The sequence below is a fragment of the Etheostoma spectabile genome, chromosome 2 (assembly GCF_008692095.1).
Source record: "Etheostoma spectabile isolate EspeVRDwgs_2016 chromosome 2, UIUC_Espe_1.0, whole genome shotgun sequence".
NCBI classification, from domain to species: domain Eukaryota; kingdom Metazoa; phylum Chordata; class Actinopteri; order Perciformes; family Percidae; genus Etheostoma; species Etheostoma spectabile.
This window is the reverse complement of record NC_045734.1, coordinates 16,330,582-16,347,319: the sequence shown is the minus strand read 5'-3', so window position 1 is coordinate 16,347,319 and position 16,738 is coordinate 16,330,582. Positions and strand designations below refer to the sequence as shown.

Here is a 16,738-nt window from a genome sequence, read left to right as displayed (position 1 = left end):
TGTGTGTGTGTGTGTGTGTGTGTGAAGATAGACTGAATGTGAGTATTTAAATGTGCATGTTTGTCCTCAGTTTCTGTATATCCCTGTACTGTATCTACATTTGCACACCCCAAATTTACACACAGCCTGACAGTATCATCAGTTTGTTTCATTGATGCTATGTGATGTTCGTATTGATTAGTCTCCAAACTAAGACTTCATGTTCCCCATTAATCTGTTTGATCTGCCTCTATTAGAATTCAAAATAAAGTTATTTGTGTTGGAACAGGGCAGCACAGCAGTGCAGTGGTTAGCACTGTTGCCTCACAGCAAGAGGGTTCAGACCTGCTGGCTGGCTCGTGATCTTCTACTTTTTTTTTTACTACCTTTACTTTTTTTTGGCAATGGTTTTGATCTTTCACTCTCACTCATCTAAATCTCCGAAAGGAAGAAAATATGTGTATTTCCCAAAATATTTAAATATTCAAGATAGAGTTATAATATTCTGTATTGTATCAGCATTTAAATGATAATTTCATTTAATTTTTTATTCTCATTCCCTGACATTGTATGCCTTTATCTCGTTTATGTCTACTCTTTGTGGCTGCACTGTTAACATTACCATCTGTGCAGCAACCCATAAGACATCTGTCAGGAGGAGTCAGAGCTATGTTTCACTTTCTAAAGAAAATGATATTTGATAGGACACAGTCCCCATATTGGGCCAATGTGAGAACCAATGAATGTTTGTTTACTGATAAAAGACCCCAGCCTATGTAGCCTTCGTAATAACACACCAGTCCATTTCCATCCTGGAGCTTTCAAAGTAGGATCTTCTCTTGGAAATAAGCACAAAAAGCGTTCTCTGTGACTATGAAGTGTTTGGACCACAATCATAAGGTGAGTGTCTCGTACTTTTAGATATATCTATGTACACCTTGACATAAATACCTTATGTTGGAGAATTGCCTCTTTGTAATAGTTACATTATACATGTCATGCATATGTTACGATTTCATGCTCAAAGGTGTAAAGGTATCCCATCTAGAGTTTGTTTCAGTCAACGGGATTGCTCACAAACTCTTCTTGAGAGATATTAAATTGTTACTGACACGGAGGCCTGACTCATTAAATTCTATTTATAGTAGAAACATCCCAAATACACTTAAATATATATATAAATTAATATTATTCTCCTTTGAAACAATAAAAATGCAGATAACTAAAGAATTAACTTTTAATCTTTTAGAGCCTGCCTAATCAGTACTAATAAGAGCTCAATTGTTTTGATGATATCTGTTATTTATATTATGCTAATGACCAAGAGCCACTAGAAGCCCCCTGGGAAATAACCACACTAGAACTATTTAAAATTAAGACTATTTTAGTGCAAAGTGCTTGAGAATACCCAGATTCAGCAGGATCGACATGGCGCCCCCTGCTGAGGACCGCTACTGCCGTCAGTTCCAGCCCAACACCTTCGACCCCTCCCGCTGCAGCGCCTGCCTGCGGCCGGATCATATGCACCTCAGCAGCAACAACATCACTGCTGCTACTGCTGCTGCTGCTGCTGCACAACAGGACGATTCACAAGAGTGGGTATGCACATTAATCATTCAGTAGTTTTGTGAATATGGGGCTGTATTTACCAAATGTTCAAGAATTTCACATTAGAATGCTCTAAAACAATTTAGAAAAAAAAATGTTTATTAAGCAGTTCACCTTGTGTAGAGCAAATGTAGTCAAACTTTAGGAGCAACTCTCTCAAGTGATCTCACTATTAAGACGCCCCTTAGTTACAGTCACTTAACTGCATTTACATACATTTGATATGACACATATGATGAAAAACTAAATGAATGAGTTGAAATTAGCTCCACCTTGACAACATTAAAGTACCACCTGAGTAGTACCAATGTACCAATGATAATGGTACATTAATGTAACTTGAACTGCAAGCAGTTATGACCGGGGTCCAACACTACCATTGCAAATATCCCATTAACACATACAGTCACATACAGAAAATATCTCCCTATCTGCTGCCTGAATACACTAAAAACTTTAACTAAAAAAAAAGCAATCCTTGTAGAACCGCATCAACCTGCACTACGAAACATAATTGTTTTCCAGCCAATAATTAAGAATAAAGGATTTGCAGGGTTAATGCCCCGCAAATCCCAGCCCCCTCGGGCTTGGATCCCTAATAACGCTGACAGCAGCCACTCTGCATTATGAGTACTTTTACTTTTGATACTTTAAGTAAAGTTTCTTGCTGGAACTTAAATCTGTACTAATATTGTACTTAAGTGAATGCAAAGCATGCTCCTTTTTCTAAAGTAAATGGTTTGAATACTTCATCCACTACTATTGACTACACACATAATATCATACTTGATTACAAAAAAGGAGGCCAAAGCAAACAGGTCCCAGATAAAATGTCAGCATCTTCACCAGCTGAACCATTGTAGAAGACGGTTGTGAAGAAACTGTGTTGTTTGTGCACTGCAGGGTAGAGTCTTTTGATTGAGATTTTAATCCTAAATTTGCTAGAAGAAGTAAAGGACTTTGCTTTTATCATTTGTCCATTTTCGTTGTCCAAAATCTTACTCCTAGCAGTTTGATAACTTCAGACTCTGATGTTTATGTGACCAGCAATCGTTGTCAAAACATTGATGAATAGAGGTGCAACAAGATGACACAATACTGAGGTCAAAATCTACTGACATTATAAATAACAGGGTCAAGTGCTTTTTAATCACCTGCTACCATTTCAATTATTGTGGTAAAACTGTCCGACAAGTTGCACACTGACCTGATGATGTCAACTTATAACGCAACCACCAAGTGAAACCACTGTGGAGGTGGTAGAAGGATAATACAACAAGGTGGCATTTGATTCTGTATCATTAATTAATGAAGGCACATTACAATTGTTGGGGAATGGGTCGTAATCTGATATGCCTATGACACATGCGAACATATCTTCTCACACAACATTGAAATAATGTCAAGAAGTTCTTTTTTTAATCAAAGGTATAACTGTAATGTAGACTTTATTTTCATCAAAAAACATAAGATGATACTTTACGCTTCAAACTTGCATCCAGTCAAGAGATTAAGAACTAAAATGACCAAAACTTTTGTGGTCTGCCTTTTAATGAGAGGTAAAACTGAAGGAGGGATCAAGATAAAGATGAGAAAGAAGTTGAGTAGGCGGTTCTGGTAATGCAAAAGCACTAGAGCAATGAAATAATGATGAGCATGTGCCGAGACTATCTTGAGTTACATCCTGTGCAGTCTAAATGTGTTAGCTTAGTTGGAACGAAGGGAGAGAAGGAGAGAAGGAGGAGAGCTGCTGAAAGCCTTGACAGACGATTTAGCTTAAGATCAACAAGCAGTCACAGTAAGTGAAATATGTCTTAATATTTAGACTTGGGATGTAAGCTGGCTGAATATTTGTGTCTACAGGGGAGGTTTATGTTGATTTGTGTTTTGTTCTTTAAAAGACACTGTCCATCAGGTGGTTGCTGTGTGAAGCTTTTGTCAGGTTCATGATGTGCTGTAATTGACTCTGTTGGAGCGTTATAATAAAATATGATCAAATGTGATAACTGGGCTTTTTTGAAAAAAGGAGGAATGATCTAAATAAACAATTAATTTCCTAAACAGTCATATTTGCATGAGTCCACAGTTGCCTTAATGACAACTTTGACAATTTCTAACCCTACATTTTCCTTTAATTTACAATCCTTATTTTTTAATAAAAGACTCAAAATACCCATTTGACTCTCACTGACTCATCCAAATGCTTAATGAGGTGTTTCTGTGCTCCACCAACTAGGAAGCAGATAATGATACTTGCGCCCAGTCTGAGGTGTCCACAAGTGGCAGTAGTGATGATGTCAGCGGTTGCTGGACCTACGAGTGGAGTCCGGTCCACAGTCTGAGTCCTGAGTGGGAACCTAATATCTGGGATACTGACATACAATACAGGTGACTGTATCCTGTATCCTGATTTCAGAAACCACTTCTTTTCTTTTGCCAATAACAGTCTGCCGAGGGCAGCAAGCACACATATACTGTGAAACAACACACTCCGACACAGAAAGAAACCTAAGCCTATAGTGTTTGTCTCTGATGTATTATGTTTGAGTCAGAGTTATTAAAGTGGGCCAAGTTGCACTAAAGAAGCAGTGCATGTGATTTAACTCACACCCACAACCAGAAATTTGGCAGATTATAGCATTGCTCTATCATCTTTCAAAGCCCTTGTTAGATTTGTAGGCCTTCTCCCTGATCATCAAGCCAAGTGACTGTCCACTAAACACATTTTACAAACTGATAACTCCATGTTTGCACCAGTTTCCTCTTCTGTATCTGAAAACCTTGCACTTTCCTTTTCTAGCTCTCCAAATCAGCAGGACTGTCCAGAGAGGAGCAGATCCCTTGGCTCAGAGAGGCACTGTTTGAGAGATATGACCCGGTTGGACACGTCCAAAGCTGAAAGCTCCTGGATGGATGAGAGGAGGGGCAGAGACAGGTCCCGCCGGACATCAGGTACAGTCCGTGACATACACTGCACCATTAAACTAGCTTGTACAGAAGACAGTCTTGACATTGACTTGTGCTCATGCTCTGTTACATGCTACATGTTAAGGCAATAACCTCAGGCTTGTATGATTTTCAGAGTCCAGAGGAGACAGGGAACAAGAGAGTGGCTACTTCTCTCCAGACAGAAAAGTTGATGGTGAGAAACAGATGGACGAAGTCCACAAACGGTCGTATCGTTACTACGAGAGGGGGCGTCCTCTTCCTAGCAACTATGTTCCAGAGCCCAAAGCCTGTGTCCCCTACAGGACTATCAACCTTGGAGTGCCCTCCCAGAGGAGAAACCCAGAGACATATATGCAAGAAATTTGGAGAAGTGAATCCCCAGAGAGGTACACGTACCACTCCAACTTTAGACGGGGAGCTGATTCACAGAATAATTCACCAACACGCCACAGCTCTGTGAGCCCAGATCGCTACAAGATAATTGACCCTCCTTTAGGAACCCGGCGAAAAAGTTCCCTCTCCAGAAGTCATGCCCGGTCTCAAGCTTCGTCTCATGGCTCCTCTCCGCTTCCATCACGTGGTCTTTCTCAACATACATCTGGCAGGTCCAGTCCATCCCGTAGGAGGGGGTCCATCATCTCTCGGACTGTCTCGCCCCCCAGAGCCACTCCTCACAAGCTCACAGACTCTTTCCATTTACAGAACGGTGAATTTGATGTTCAAAGGAGATGCAGCAGAGACTTAAGCAGTCCATCACAAGCTTCAAACAAACACAGTTTGGACTCTGAGAAGCTCTACAGGAATCTGGAGTCTATCTCCCGCCGTGGATCCTCAGCCATTCAGCAAAACTCATATGTGGGATCTCAAGCATCTCCTCAAACCAGAACAGCCGTTAACAGCTTGGCCAACACTCACACTCGCAACAGCCGTGAAGTATCGCCGTCCAGGAACGGCTTCAGTACACACAGCCACACCCCACAACGGGATCCACAGTCCAGGGACAGCAGATTGAGTCCGTATCAAGGCTCCTGGCAGGGGTCCTCACACTCTTTACTCAGCCACCCACCCTCTCGTTGTTCCTCCACATCAAGACGAGGTGCGGACTCTCAGATGCTTGGCGGTTCACTGTCACATGTTGCTATTACAGAAACTGACCATAAGGTCAGCAGCGACAGAAGCAAGAGTAACATCAGGCGAGGCATGGAGGCCTTACTGATCTCTGAACCCAAGAAGGCTGCCGTAGAAGTGGAGGAGGTAATGTTACGTATATCAGGTAAAACTGTTTTTTAGCCAAGCTAGCAGCGTGGCTTACTGGATGGTAATGTCCTTCCGTCTGTCACTCGGCCAACCACTTTAGTCCTGACTGACATATTTGAAATACTATTAGATGGATATTCATGGTCCCCAGAGGATGAAGCCTACAGTGGAATGTTTACACAACTATTGGATTGATTGTCATGATCAAGTCAAACTTTTCATTTGTTCAACACTTTTGTTGGTGACCAATCACCTGCAAATTTAATGACATACCCATCAGCCTCAGCTGCACTTTGTTTGGTGCTTATTAGCAAATGTTTGCATGCTAACACGTTAAATTGTTGGTGAACTCGTAAACATTATACATGCTAAACATCATCATTGTCATTGTGAGCCAACTCTTCATTCATATATAATGTAACGTGTTGCTAAATCTTTATGAATCCGAGGTGGGGATGACCCTAGAAGACTACATTGTCCTGGCTGGTATTCCAACGATCCAGCTAGAGTCGGAGGAAGAGTTTCCAGGGATAAGGAAGAGGAACCAGAGTCCCAGCCCATGCAGGGACCAGAGGCTTAGGACTTACAGGTTGGTGGTACTATATGGTACTGTATGGTATTATAGCGTCTATTCTCGGATAGCCGTAACAAACGTTCCATGACCATGCATCTATTCTGTAGTCTTATGTAGTTCTTTAAACTGTTCCTTTAGCAGCTGGAATATATGTAAATAAACAATTAAAGTAGCAAATAGAAAAAGACTTTGAAGATATCTTTAGATCGGAATATAAGTTATTGTCTTAGATATGGTAAGAGAAAAAAGAAAGTCCTCTAGAAGCCTTTGCAGAGGAATGTGAGCGTTCAATAAGAAGAAAAGTATGTAGATGTGCGTTTAGTGTGTTTTTGTGCACTTTAATTTGGCTCTGTAGGTACCAAGATGAAACAGACATCTATAGCTCAAGGCTTGAGTCAGATGAGAGGGGGAGAGGCAGAGAGAGAGGAAGGGACAGACGAGAGAAATGTCGGGACTCTGAGAATGGACGATCATCTCGAAGACAATCAACCGCATCTCTTCATTCACAGGTACGACCCAACAACTGCACATATGTTCACAATAAAATCTGTGTTGAAACAACAGACCTTGTAACCTCATCTGTTTGTTCTATAGAGTTCAGATTATCAAAGTGGAAAACACAGATCTTCAAAGGTGAAGGATCGAGCTCCTCCTGAGCGTCCGCAGACACAGGTGAGCACTGTTGCATTACTTTTCTGCAACTGTTTAAATCACGAGTGTTTGGGGCATCCAGATAGCGCAGTGGTCTGTGCGGATGCCCATGTATAGAGGCTTGCCCCTCGACGCAGCGGGCCCGGGTTCGAGTCCGGCCTGTGGCCCCTTTGCTGCATGTCGCTCCCCCCTCTCTCTCTCTCCCCCTTTCACACGTACATATCTGTCCTGTCTAAAAATAAAGGGAATAAAACCCCGAAAAAATAACTTTAAAAAAAAAAAAAAAAAAAATCACGAGTGTTTGGAGGAAAAATGGGTCATTCATACATTCATTCTAAAGTAGATCCCTGATATTTATTTCAGCTCTTTTACTTCAGGCGCCTCTCTCATAGAAGCACCTTGCAGGAAAAAAGCCATTAGTTAGCCGTCAATGTTTTAGGGCAGCATGTTCATGTGATTAATCATTTTTATATTAATAGATTCTAGGAGGTTTTCAAGCCAATGTAGCGTGCAGTGTCAGTGCTGCAGTGTTATGCCGACATAAAACATAAAACGTGGCGAGTCAACAAACCCAGAGGGATGAAGCAAAAATGCAACATTCAAAATGTTAAATAAATGCTTTGAATTTACATGCAACCCTGCAAACGTTTGTAGTAGTTCAGAAGCCCTGACATGCCATTTATGTTAATAAGAGCTACGTGTGATCTAACATTTGTGACTTCCTAATTTAACCTCACACATCATGCATTTTCTTTTCTCTCAATGTCTTTTTCTTTCTCTCATCCTCACAATATATACTGTACAACATGATGCATGCATGGTAAGTATTCTTTTGTACTAACATGCTTTGAACGTGCTCTCTTCTTTTCAAGTCATTCTAATAATGTTGCATCAGTTTCTCTTTCTCTTTTTATTTCCCCGTTTATGACGATTGCCACACTTCTTCCTTTTTTAACATACAGTACCTACTCTGCATTATGTTTCCCATTTTTTTGTGCTTTATAGTTCTGCATGCCTCTCTATGCGTGGTTCAGAATGATGTGGTTATCTCTGACAGTTTCCGTTTCCTCTTTTTCACAATGAAGCGTGAGACAAAACCACAGCCGAATGCTTCCAAAGAGCTTGATCGCAATGCTTTAATTACAGGCTCTGTTACTTGAAGGGGTGGATGTCCAGACTGGATGAACATGGCAAGGTAAATGGAAGTTTTTGAATACTTATGTACTAAAAAAGAGGGTAGTGTCATTTTCTCTTCTAATTCCTGTATAACCATGCATAATCTGATACATCAGACAGAGTACAAAAACCAAGAACAGGACTCAACCCCTAAACTATCTTTAAAGATGTCTACACATGAAAGTAAAAACGTCATTAATTTCAATATTGTCTATGTTTACTGTGTTTTGCTCAGTGGAGGAAGCACTGGTTTGTTCTGGGTGATACTTCACTGAGGTACTATAGAGACTCGGAGGCTGAGGAGGTAGGAGCTGACATGTGACATTAAAGTAATTTTTGATTTGTAGGAAGATTTACTAGATGTTAACCTACAGAAATTGATTTCAATCTACAAACAGTCAATTGAAATTTCAAACTTATTTGTGCTGCAGTCAGACGATCTGGACGGAGCGATCAACCTGACATCCTGTGTGAATGTGTCCGACTGTGATGTAGAGAAGAACTATGGATTCCAATTACATGTATGTATTCACTGTACTTTTGTTCATTGTCTTACAGTATACAGTACACCATCAGACAGTTGGAAAGTCAGATGTCCCCCACACCTCCCCACATTTCCAAACGTTTGGCTGCTTCCTGTTTAACAATGTGTGTGTGTTTGTGTGTGTGTGTGTGTGTGTGTGTGTGTGTGTGTGTGTGTGTGTGTGTGTGTGTGTCTTTGCTCTGTCTTTTGATCTCTTCCAGACAAAGAGAGCAGTGTTCACCCTCTCTGTTATGACCTCCAGAATACGACGGAACTGGGTGAAGTTACTAAAGCAGGCAATCCAGAACACCACTCGGTGAGTCTGACTTTATTCTTGGAAACAGTGGAGGAGGAAGTATTCAGATCCTTTACTTCAACGCATAATATGTAACATTTCCGCATAAGAATGTCTAAAAGCGACTAAACCTAATTCATATATTTTGTCGAGTTGTGTACTTACATTTTCCTAAATGTTTCCAACAAATTTTCTAACCCAAAAAAATCTGCAATTTACTTCAAGCTTTACATCTGGTCGCCTGTCAATTATAGCGTCATATCCCCTTTGCACATTTGACCGCGTTATGGTTGTCTGACAGAAGCTGTCACAGTTTGACTTTTTATCTAGTTTTAAGCCACATTTTCACAATTACATCTGAGGATCTTAAAGCTACATTGTGTTAGAATTTCTCCCATCTACCTGTAAAGTTATATATGACAACCAACTTAATATAACATTCTACCCCCTCCCATTCAAAGCCAGTTTTAACTCCTACGGTGGCCGAACGCAAAATTAGCATCCGTAAGAGTTCCTTCCAGTGTAATAATAGTTTTACATTATTTTGGTTCTATTTTATTGCTAAAATCAGTTTCCAAAACATAGGCACGCTAATGTCAGTAAAGTATCAGTTCTATTGTTATTCTGTATATTGTATGAGAGTGTATGGCAAAGTTTACAGTGTAGGAGAGAAGGCCTATTACATTATTAGGTTATTATGGCTGATGCTTTAATTTATAAGCCGCATTTTACTATTGTAATTGCTTGAGTTGAAGAAGAATTTCACATAGGCCTACTGTTGGGTAGTTTAATAACATTCCATCATAGGCCTACTCTATAAGTTCATCATATGTGTTGTATGTAAAATCTTAATCGGTAAAGTGACCATTAATTTAAGCTGTGAAATAAATGTAGTGGAGTAAAAGGTAAAACAAAAATACTCAGTAAGTACAAGTGCCTAAAATTTGTATTTGGGTAGCCTGGATGCCAGCCAAACTTAGCCCCGCCCACAACAATTGAGGTTGGGAAGTTTGGTCTGGACTTGATTTGTTGTGCAGCATATTCTGACTAGAATCTGAGTATGATGACGTCAGGCTAGTATTTGTACTTGAGAAAATGTAATCAGAAACAATCATCTCCTGTTGGAAGACTAGCACAACCAGAAACTATATATTGAAAACAACATCTTAAAGAAGCAAAGTTCATTAAATTACTTAACATGCCAACATTCCTTTACTGTATACATTTCAATTAAATTAAAAAATACTAAATTTTTCCCTTAGGGGGCAATTTGAAGCTGGTTTGCAACATTGTCCAATAATACAAGGACACATTATGTCACACAAGTACACTTTGTTGGCTGTTAACTCTTATGGCTTCTGGAATAAAATCAATGTAACCTATGTGTGTGAAAGCGGGAATGAAGCCAACTAAATCATACATTATATTAAGATGGTTGAGGTTCAAAGTTAATTCTTGATCTTGGAAACAGCAGTTGACTAATCATACTTCAAGGTCCTTTTAGTTATTCTGAAGCTTTTAATCACAAGTAAAATACTTAATAAGACTTCTGCTTTGGCTGACAATGTTTGCAGAATGTGTCTTCATTTGAACTGTCATAAAACGTTGCTGTTTAATCATAATTAGTAATGAACAAACAGGACAACAAAACAGGACATCCTTTATGATGGATACTTTTTGTGTTGACATTTTTTCATTCATTTGCAAATCAAGTCCAAAAACAAAATACATGACATACAGCACAGTTATTCATTAGTTATTGAAGCATATTTCCCTCTCAAAGGCAGGAGCTCCTTTAAGTGCAATAACTGTAATCAAAACACAACAGAAGGCTCAGCCCAGTTAACTTTAAAATAAAATATTATAAAATGTATGTTCGAAACATTGTACCTAAGGGAACTGTGCCTAATACATACTCAGCATATACTACATAAATAAACTATATACATAGCAAATAGCTTAAAAAGGACAAAACTAACAAACAAAACAAAAATGCTGAAAACTTTATGTTTATCATGATCACATGATCCTCAGTCTAATCACTGTGAGGAAATGCAGGCAATGTGATTGGGTGGTCCTTCCTTACTGAACCCCTTCTATCATCTTTCTTCTGATGTGTAACACTACCCTCCTGTGTTTCCCTCACTCTGACCTCAGCCAATCAGACACTGGCAGCGTGAAAGAGAACTCCATCTCCCGGAGACCGTCGTCATGCCAACCCCCTGCTCGGTTCATCTGCAAGGACTCTGACTATGAACCTACCACTTTCACATCCAACACCACAGCTGCAAACTCCCATCAGGCCGACAACCACCGGCAGACTGTAGACAGGGATCTGGACTCATCTCCATCCAGTCAGAGAGAAGAAGGGGAGGGCTGGGACCGCGAGCAAGCCAAGCGATTGGAGGAAAGGAACAAGTGGTTTGAGGAGGGGGTCCCCTTCAGTGAGATGGGCAGCAGGTGGGACTCCATGGAGCTGAAAAGGGGGAGTGTACCTGTGCCTGTAATTGAATCCATGGACTCAGATGTCAACAGGAAGTGGGTAGAATTTGAGACATTGTCATATAGGGGCATAAGCGCACAGTCTCTCATTGGAGCCCAGGCTCATCAGTCAAGCACCTCACAGGCATCACAGTCTCTCGTTAGCAACCAGACGTATCAATCGAGCCCTGAAGAGGCCAAACAGTCTGTCACTGGTTCACAAATTGATATATCGAGCTCAAATGGGGCTCTTCCATCCAGTAATGGAGCTCCAACCATTCAAACAAATGAAGCTGAAGTGCTTCAAAAGGAGGTAAGACAAAACTTACAGTCACTCTATTACAAAAGTTGAAAGGTGATGACTAGGAACAATAGTAAGACTTTCCTTTAAAGTGTTTTAATGCAAGGCAATTATGTTAATATATCCAGAGGTGGTAAATCTCAATATTTTTGCTCCTACGTATACTCTCTACAAATCCATCCACCAGGCCCTATCACTTCAAAAGCAAGTGGAGTGCATTAAGAGGGAGCGTGCACCCATGGGGATAGAGGTGGCAACCATGGGGATAGAGGTGGACAGCCCGTGTGGCCCCGGGGCCCCCTGCAGGGCCAAGCTAGAAGCCATGGAAGTAGCCCATCGGAAAACACTGCAGGAACTGCAGGAGAAACACGTGAGGGAGATCAGGGAGCTGGAAGAGCAGAGAGACAGGATGCTGCAGGAGGAGAGCCAGGCAGCTGCTAAAGGTCAGACAGGAAGTACAGTAGTGGCATGCAACAGTAGCACATGGGGGCAGTTTGCATCTCTTCCTTATGCTTCTTTTGTTAAATACATCTTGCAACAAGTTTTAATGTATTTATTTACTGTAATATGTCTTTTAAGTCTGTTTTTGTTGTGTTCTTGATGTATGTTCTTAAATAGCTGTATTGTGTTGTTTGCAATGCTGTGGGTTGAAGGCAAAGAAATTTTAAGTAACAAATTATCATTTTTTTTTTTAAAAGCAATGGAGGCACTGAGAGCAGCTCACAGAGAGGAGCTGGAGAGAGAGGTGGAGAAGGCTAGGAGGTTGGCTGGAGGAGCTGCACAGGCTGATGTTTCATACAGAGGCCACATGTAAGTTCATTACAGTCACTCTGTTATCATGCTGAGAGTTGTCTTTATCTCAAGGGGCTCTCGCTGCAAGCTTAAAATGTTCTACACTCAGCCGTGACCCCTTGCATGATCATGCATTATATTTCACTCCATAACTCATGTGTTTGTGCGTGTCAGGCCACAGGCGGATGTCTTGCACACTGAGTTAGATGTGCTGTCAGAGCGCTACTTTCAGAAGTGCCTGGAGCTGAGCCACACTGAGCAGAGCAGCCAGGGCCAAGAGACTGAGCTTGGTCGCAAGGAAAGAGAGCTGGAGCAGCTCAGAAGAGAAAACCAGGTTTACATACGTGCCTGATTTAATTCTGTTTTAATACAGTACTGTCCCACCTCATTGATTGTTAAATTGACATCAAATTCAGTTTTTGTTCTTATAGGGTTAAACTAATAAGGAAACTACAATATTCATAAGCATACTAATTCACATTATTTCTCCATGACATAATTTAAGTTTTAAAAAAAATCTTTTTTCAGGAACTTAAGGCCAAAGTGGCGGAAGAGATCAACCGCATGCGTTATTTCATCACAGGGCAGAGGTCGGACATGGTATCCCTTCACAACACTGAGCGCAGTGCGTCAGAATTAGAGGTATTGATAGCAATAGGTTGTGACTAAAATCATATGAAAGTAGGTGATACTAATGCATCCTTATTGCTGCATCACAACCCTGTTTCAGTTATTACACCTCAAGTAATAACTCTGGCTTGAAAGACAAATGTTGACGTTCCTGTCATCATGGGGAAACAGGAAGCAACTTTTGACGAATGGGCTATGGGATTTTCAACACATTTTAATAAACACTAATTGATCTGAGAATTTTTACTGCTTTGTCCTAGTGACAGTTTTTGCATTTTTACTGTTTGTTGTGCACCCAGTAATGGCTCCCTCTAACAACATTGTCACAGATTACGATGGCCTCATTAGTGTTGAGCATCTGTGGTTGGTCACATAATAGCGCAGCCCATTCTGCCATCTACTGCCTGAATACCAATGCAGCACAGATCTTTGGGCCGCAGTAAAAGGTTTTTTGGCTGGACTTCCAGTGGTGGAAGATGTATTCAGATCTTTTACTCACAACAGGGTAAAAAACACTTCTTTACAAATAAAAGTCCTGCATTCAATGTATTATCTGCAAAATGTAATTAATGTATCAAAAGTAAGGGTATTTGTTTTGTAGACAAATGGGCCCTGTAATTGTTATATATTTTTTATTGTTACTGATGTAATGCTTTAATGTGTAAGTAGCATTTTAGTCTTTTAGCTAATTTTAACTACATTGTATACTGTTGGTTAGTTTAATCTATAACAATGCACCATATTTCATAAGCTGATGTCTTGTATGGAAACACTTAATCAGCTAAGCAACTGTACAGTTGTACAACTGCAGTCAAATAAATGTAGTAAAGCAAATTGTGCCAATGCTCCCTCTTAAATGTACTGGAATAAAGGAACATAAAAAGAAAGCACTCAAGGAAAGTAGTAGTAGGCTACCTTAAAGTTGTACTTACAGTGCTTAAGAACATGTTCTTACTTACTCTCCACCACAGTCCCATACATTGAGACTTTCCATATGTATGTGAAAATGTTTTACTGCCAATAGTAAGATGTCACATTTTGTTTTCCAGACATTACTGAGAGCGAAAGACAATGAGGTGCAGTACCTTAAAAAAGAGATCAGCTGTCTACAGACTGAAGTGCAGTCTCTTACCAAGGTGCTTTATGATCAGACCTCTCAAAAATAATACACTCCTTTGTACATGTTGAATATTTAGAGATTTGATTTAAGCTGTCCTCCCTGCTTGACTTTGATGTGTCTTCCATATTTGTTTCAACCCTTACTCTAGGAGAAAAAAGCAGCTTATGAGCGTTATAAGATGGCCTATGTAGAGCTGAGTGACACGAGGGGTCGTAGCCAGTTGGAGACCGACTCCCTCAACGAACACTTGAGACTGGCCAACGCTGCACTTCAGGAGGGAGCAAGACAAACCTGACCAATGAACACAACTGTTAAAAACTTACCTTGATGACAGCAAGCCAACATAAAATATTTACAAAATATCACAACTTACATTGCAATAAGATGTACTGTTATGCCAGACATATACATAGGGTATGAGTAAAAAGAGTTAGACTAAGAATGATGGCATCTATTGTGTACTCAGAAACCACTGTGCAAAGACTGTTTAGCCACTTACACATGTTCCACAGTAAAAAGGCTTTGCTCTGGCTGTTCCATTGTTTTCCTGTGGAGAGAGCGTTGCCGCCCAACAAGGCGATCAAAGTTAAAATTATTTCTACTTTGACCTTGTTGCCGTTTACCTTTCAAGGCGCAACCAATTCCAGAATGTTTCTGTGCTGTGCTTTGCCTCTCTGCTCTGCACCCTACCGCAAATCATGTGTAGATGGCTTTAAGATTAAATACCAAGTGTGTATCCATGTGTAATCGGCTCCCTTTATTAAGTTGACAGACAAAAACATGCAAGCAGGAGTGAAGGCATAACTAGTAGTGTTGATAGCCTCACATGATATGAGATTTAGAACAAAATGAATTTAGCGAAAACATAGTTAGCAGGGGAGAGAGTGAGGAGATGGGTGGAGAGATGTATTTGGATGTCAAAGTGCCCCATCTTCCCCATCTTCTTTGTGCCTGCTGGTGTGCTCTTAGTCAGTATTGCAAAGCACCCTGTGGATATGAATTAAAAAAAAAAAAACACTGTCAGCAGCTTTGTTACCATTAGTCAATGTTGCAAACATGCCACAAACTACACACTTTCACACATAGCTTACAAACACCCTATACACGTGAACAAGAGTGCATAAAAAGGTCTAAGCAACAGTGTTGAAAGGTCAAATAAGGTGTTGCTAATGTACACTTTGACTTTACCATTTATTGTCTGGAGTAAGCTCAGTCATCATCGTCATCGTCTTCAGGGACAAAGATGTCATGCTCCTCCAAAAGAGCGGCAAAGTTCTTGCTGATCAGAGTTCCCACGTACAGGAAAGGCACCACCACTGCTGTCATGCGGATAAGTCCAAATGGTGTCTGGAAAACATAAAGGACAAGAGGACTAAGTTTGTCAAGTGACATGAAAATATCACTGTACATCCGGTAAGCCAGACTACCTAACTAATAACTTTTGAAAAGGGCTTAACTGAGGCCCATCAGCTCATTATTTCTTGTGGCCCCACAGCAAGTTTATCCAGCCATGGGTGGAGCATTCTTAGTCGACATATTTCCTTCAGTTTGGTCCTTGGCCTTAATAGTTTTTTGTGTTCCAATAATATGGAATTATCTGTATGGGCCATCGTAATCTTATTGGACATCATAGTTCAGAACAAACGACGCGTTTTTGTAATAAACAGATATCCTTCATTGCCCTCGATTGTCTCGACAACAACGCACACCATCTTGAGTAGTGTTTAGCTAGCTCAAATAACACCCTTTATCAGAGGCAAATGTTCCAATTACGCATTATTTCAATGGCTAACATAAAATGTCCACTTAATCAATAAGGACTTTAATTGAATCAAAATGACAAAAACGGGGTAATTACTTCCTGAAAGCACATCCAAGCTCGTGTAAACATGCGTTCATTGGCTGACTTGACTGAACGCAGCGCATCTCCTGCCTTTCTATGTGCTACAGCGGCTGTCAATGCCGCGTTAAGTCCCGCCTACACTGTCGGTTTTCACTCGATAACCAAGGTAGAATAGAACTCACTTTATCCGGTTTCGGTAAAATTGCCCCCGACGGTGTGGAAACTACGGTCCTGCCTTGAGTTGTCCTGGATATGTTAGATGTTTTCAAGCCGTTGTTACGGCTCATTGTCCCCGCATTTTTGGTAAAAAGTCGCAACGGGAGCCGCAATATACTCGTCGCCATTTTTTCCAGTAATGTCAGCTGAGTGGGAGTGGCCCCATGAGCGTGGGACCGTCGATGTAGCATGGATGATGGGGAGGTAGCTAGTGGGACGACCGCCCTAATCTCCCTCTCATTGGCTACTATTTGTTTTCTTCGTTCGTTGGATTGGTTAGATTTAGGCTCTAGTGTTCAGAGCCATATTTCTGCCCGTGGAGAAGGCTATATATATATATATA

General features: G+C 40.7%; 3 protein-coding genes across 3 annotated transcripts; 2 read left to right on the top strand and 1 right to left on the bottom strand.

The window, feature by feature from the left end:
* The first annotated feature begins 1,407 nt into the window (after nt 1–1,407).
* LOC116701721 (serine/arginine repetitive matrix protein 5) lies at nt 1,408–8,178 on the top strand. The gene is made up of 8 exons (XM_032535588.1): nt 1,408–1,530; nt 3,824–3,975; nt 4,388–4,539; nt 4,670–5,790; nt 6,243–6,382; nt 6,723–6,876; nt 6,962–7,111; nt 8,053–8,178. Exons 1-8 carry the CDS (start codon nt 1,408–1,410, stop codon nt 8,176–8,178), a joined length of 2,118 nt encoding a protein of 705 aa, XP_032391479.1.
* triobpa (TRIO and F-actin binding protein a) lies at nt 8,022–15,180 on the top strand. The gene is made up of 11 exons (XM_032534742.1): nt 8,022–8,213; nt 8,430–8,498; nt 8,626–8,715; nt 8,939–9,033; nt 11,170–11,806; nt 11,982–12,237; nt 12,493–12,604; nt 12,761–12,920; nt 13,115–13,228; nt 14,266–14,352; nt 14,485–15,180. The coding sequence occupies exons 1-11, from the start codon at nt 8,187–8,189 to the stop codon at nt 14,629–14,631; spliced, it is 1,794 nt and encodes a 597-aa protein (XP_032390633.1). The 5' UTR covers nt 8,022–8,186; the 3' UTR covers nt 14,632–15,180.
* Nucleotides 15,079–16,594, bottom strand: smdt1b (single-pass membrane protein with aspartate-rich tail 1b). The gene is made up of 3 exons (XM_032534779.1): nt 16,362–16,594; nt 15,525–15,683; nt 15,079–15,323 (listed from the first exon to the last, which is right to left on the bottom strand). The coding sequence occupies exons 1-2, from the start codon at nt 16,584–16,586 to the stop codon at nt 15,546–15,548; spliced, it is 363 nt and encodes a 120-aa protein (XP_032390670.1). The 5' UTR covers nt 16,587–16,594; the 3' UTR covers nt 15,079–15,323; nt 15,525–15,545.
* Nucleotides 16,595–16,738: the final 144 nt, after the last annotated feature.

What these genes read in the sequence shown, in the direction of transcription:
- LOC116701721 (XM_032535588.1), top strand. Translation starts at nt 1,408, where the DNA reads ATGGCGCCCCCTGCTGAGGACCGCTACTGCCGTCAGTTCCAGCCCAAC. An exon ending in CAGGTCCCGCCGGACATCAG is followed by an intron (nt 4,540 to 4,669) that starts GTACAGTCCGTG and finishes TATGATTTTCAG; the next exon opens with AGTCCAGAGGAGACAGGGAA. An exon ending in GGCATCCAGATAGCGCAGTG is followed by an intron (nt 7,112 to 8,052) that starts GTCTGTGCGGAT and finishes TGCGTGGTTCAG; the next exon opens with AATGATGTGGTTATCTCTGA.
- triobpa (XM_032534742.1), top strand. Translation starts at nt 8,187, where the DNA reads ATGTCCAGACTGGATGAACATGGCAAG. An exon ending in GAGCCAGGCAGCTGCTAAAG is followed by an intron (nt 12,238 to 12,492) that starts GTCAGACAGGAA and finishes TTTTTTTAAAAG; the next exon opens with CAATGGAGGCACTGAGAGCA. An exon ending in GTTTCATACAGAGGCCACAT is followed by an intron (nt 12,605 to 12,760) that starts GTAAGTTCATTA and finishes TGTGCGTGTCAG; the next exon opens with GCCACAGGCGGATGTCTTGC.
- smdt1b (XM_032534779.1), bottom strand. Translation starts at nt 16,586, where the DNA reads ATGCTACATCGACGGTCCCACGCTCATGGGGCCACTCCCACTCAGCTG. An exon ending in TTTTACCGAAACCGGATAAA is followed by an intron (nt 15,684 to 16,361) that starts GTGAGTTCTATT and finishes TATGTTTTCCAG; the next exon opens with ACACCATTTGGACTTATCCG.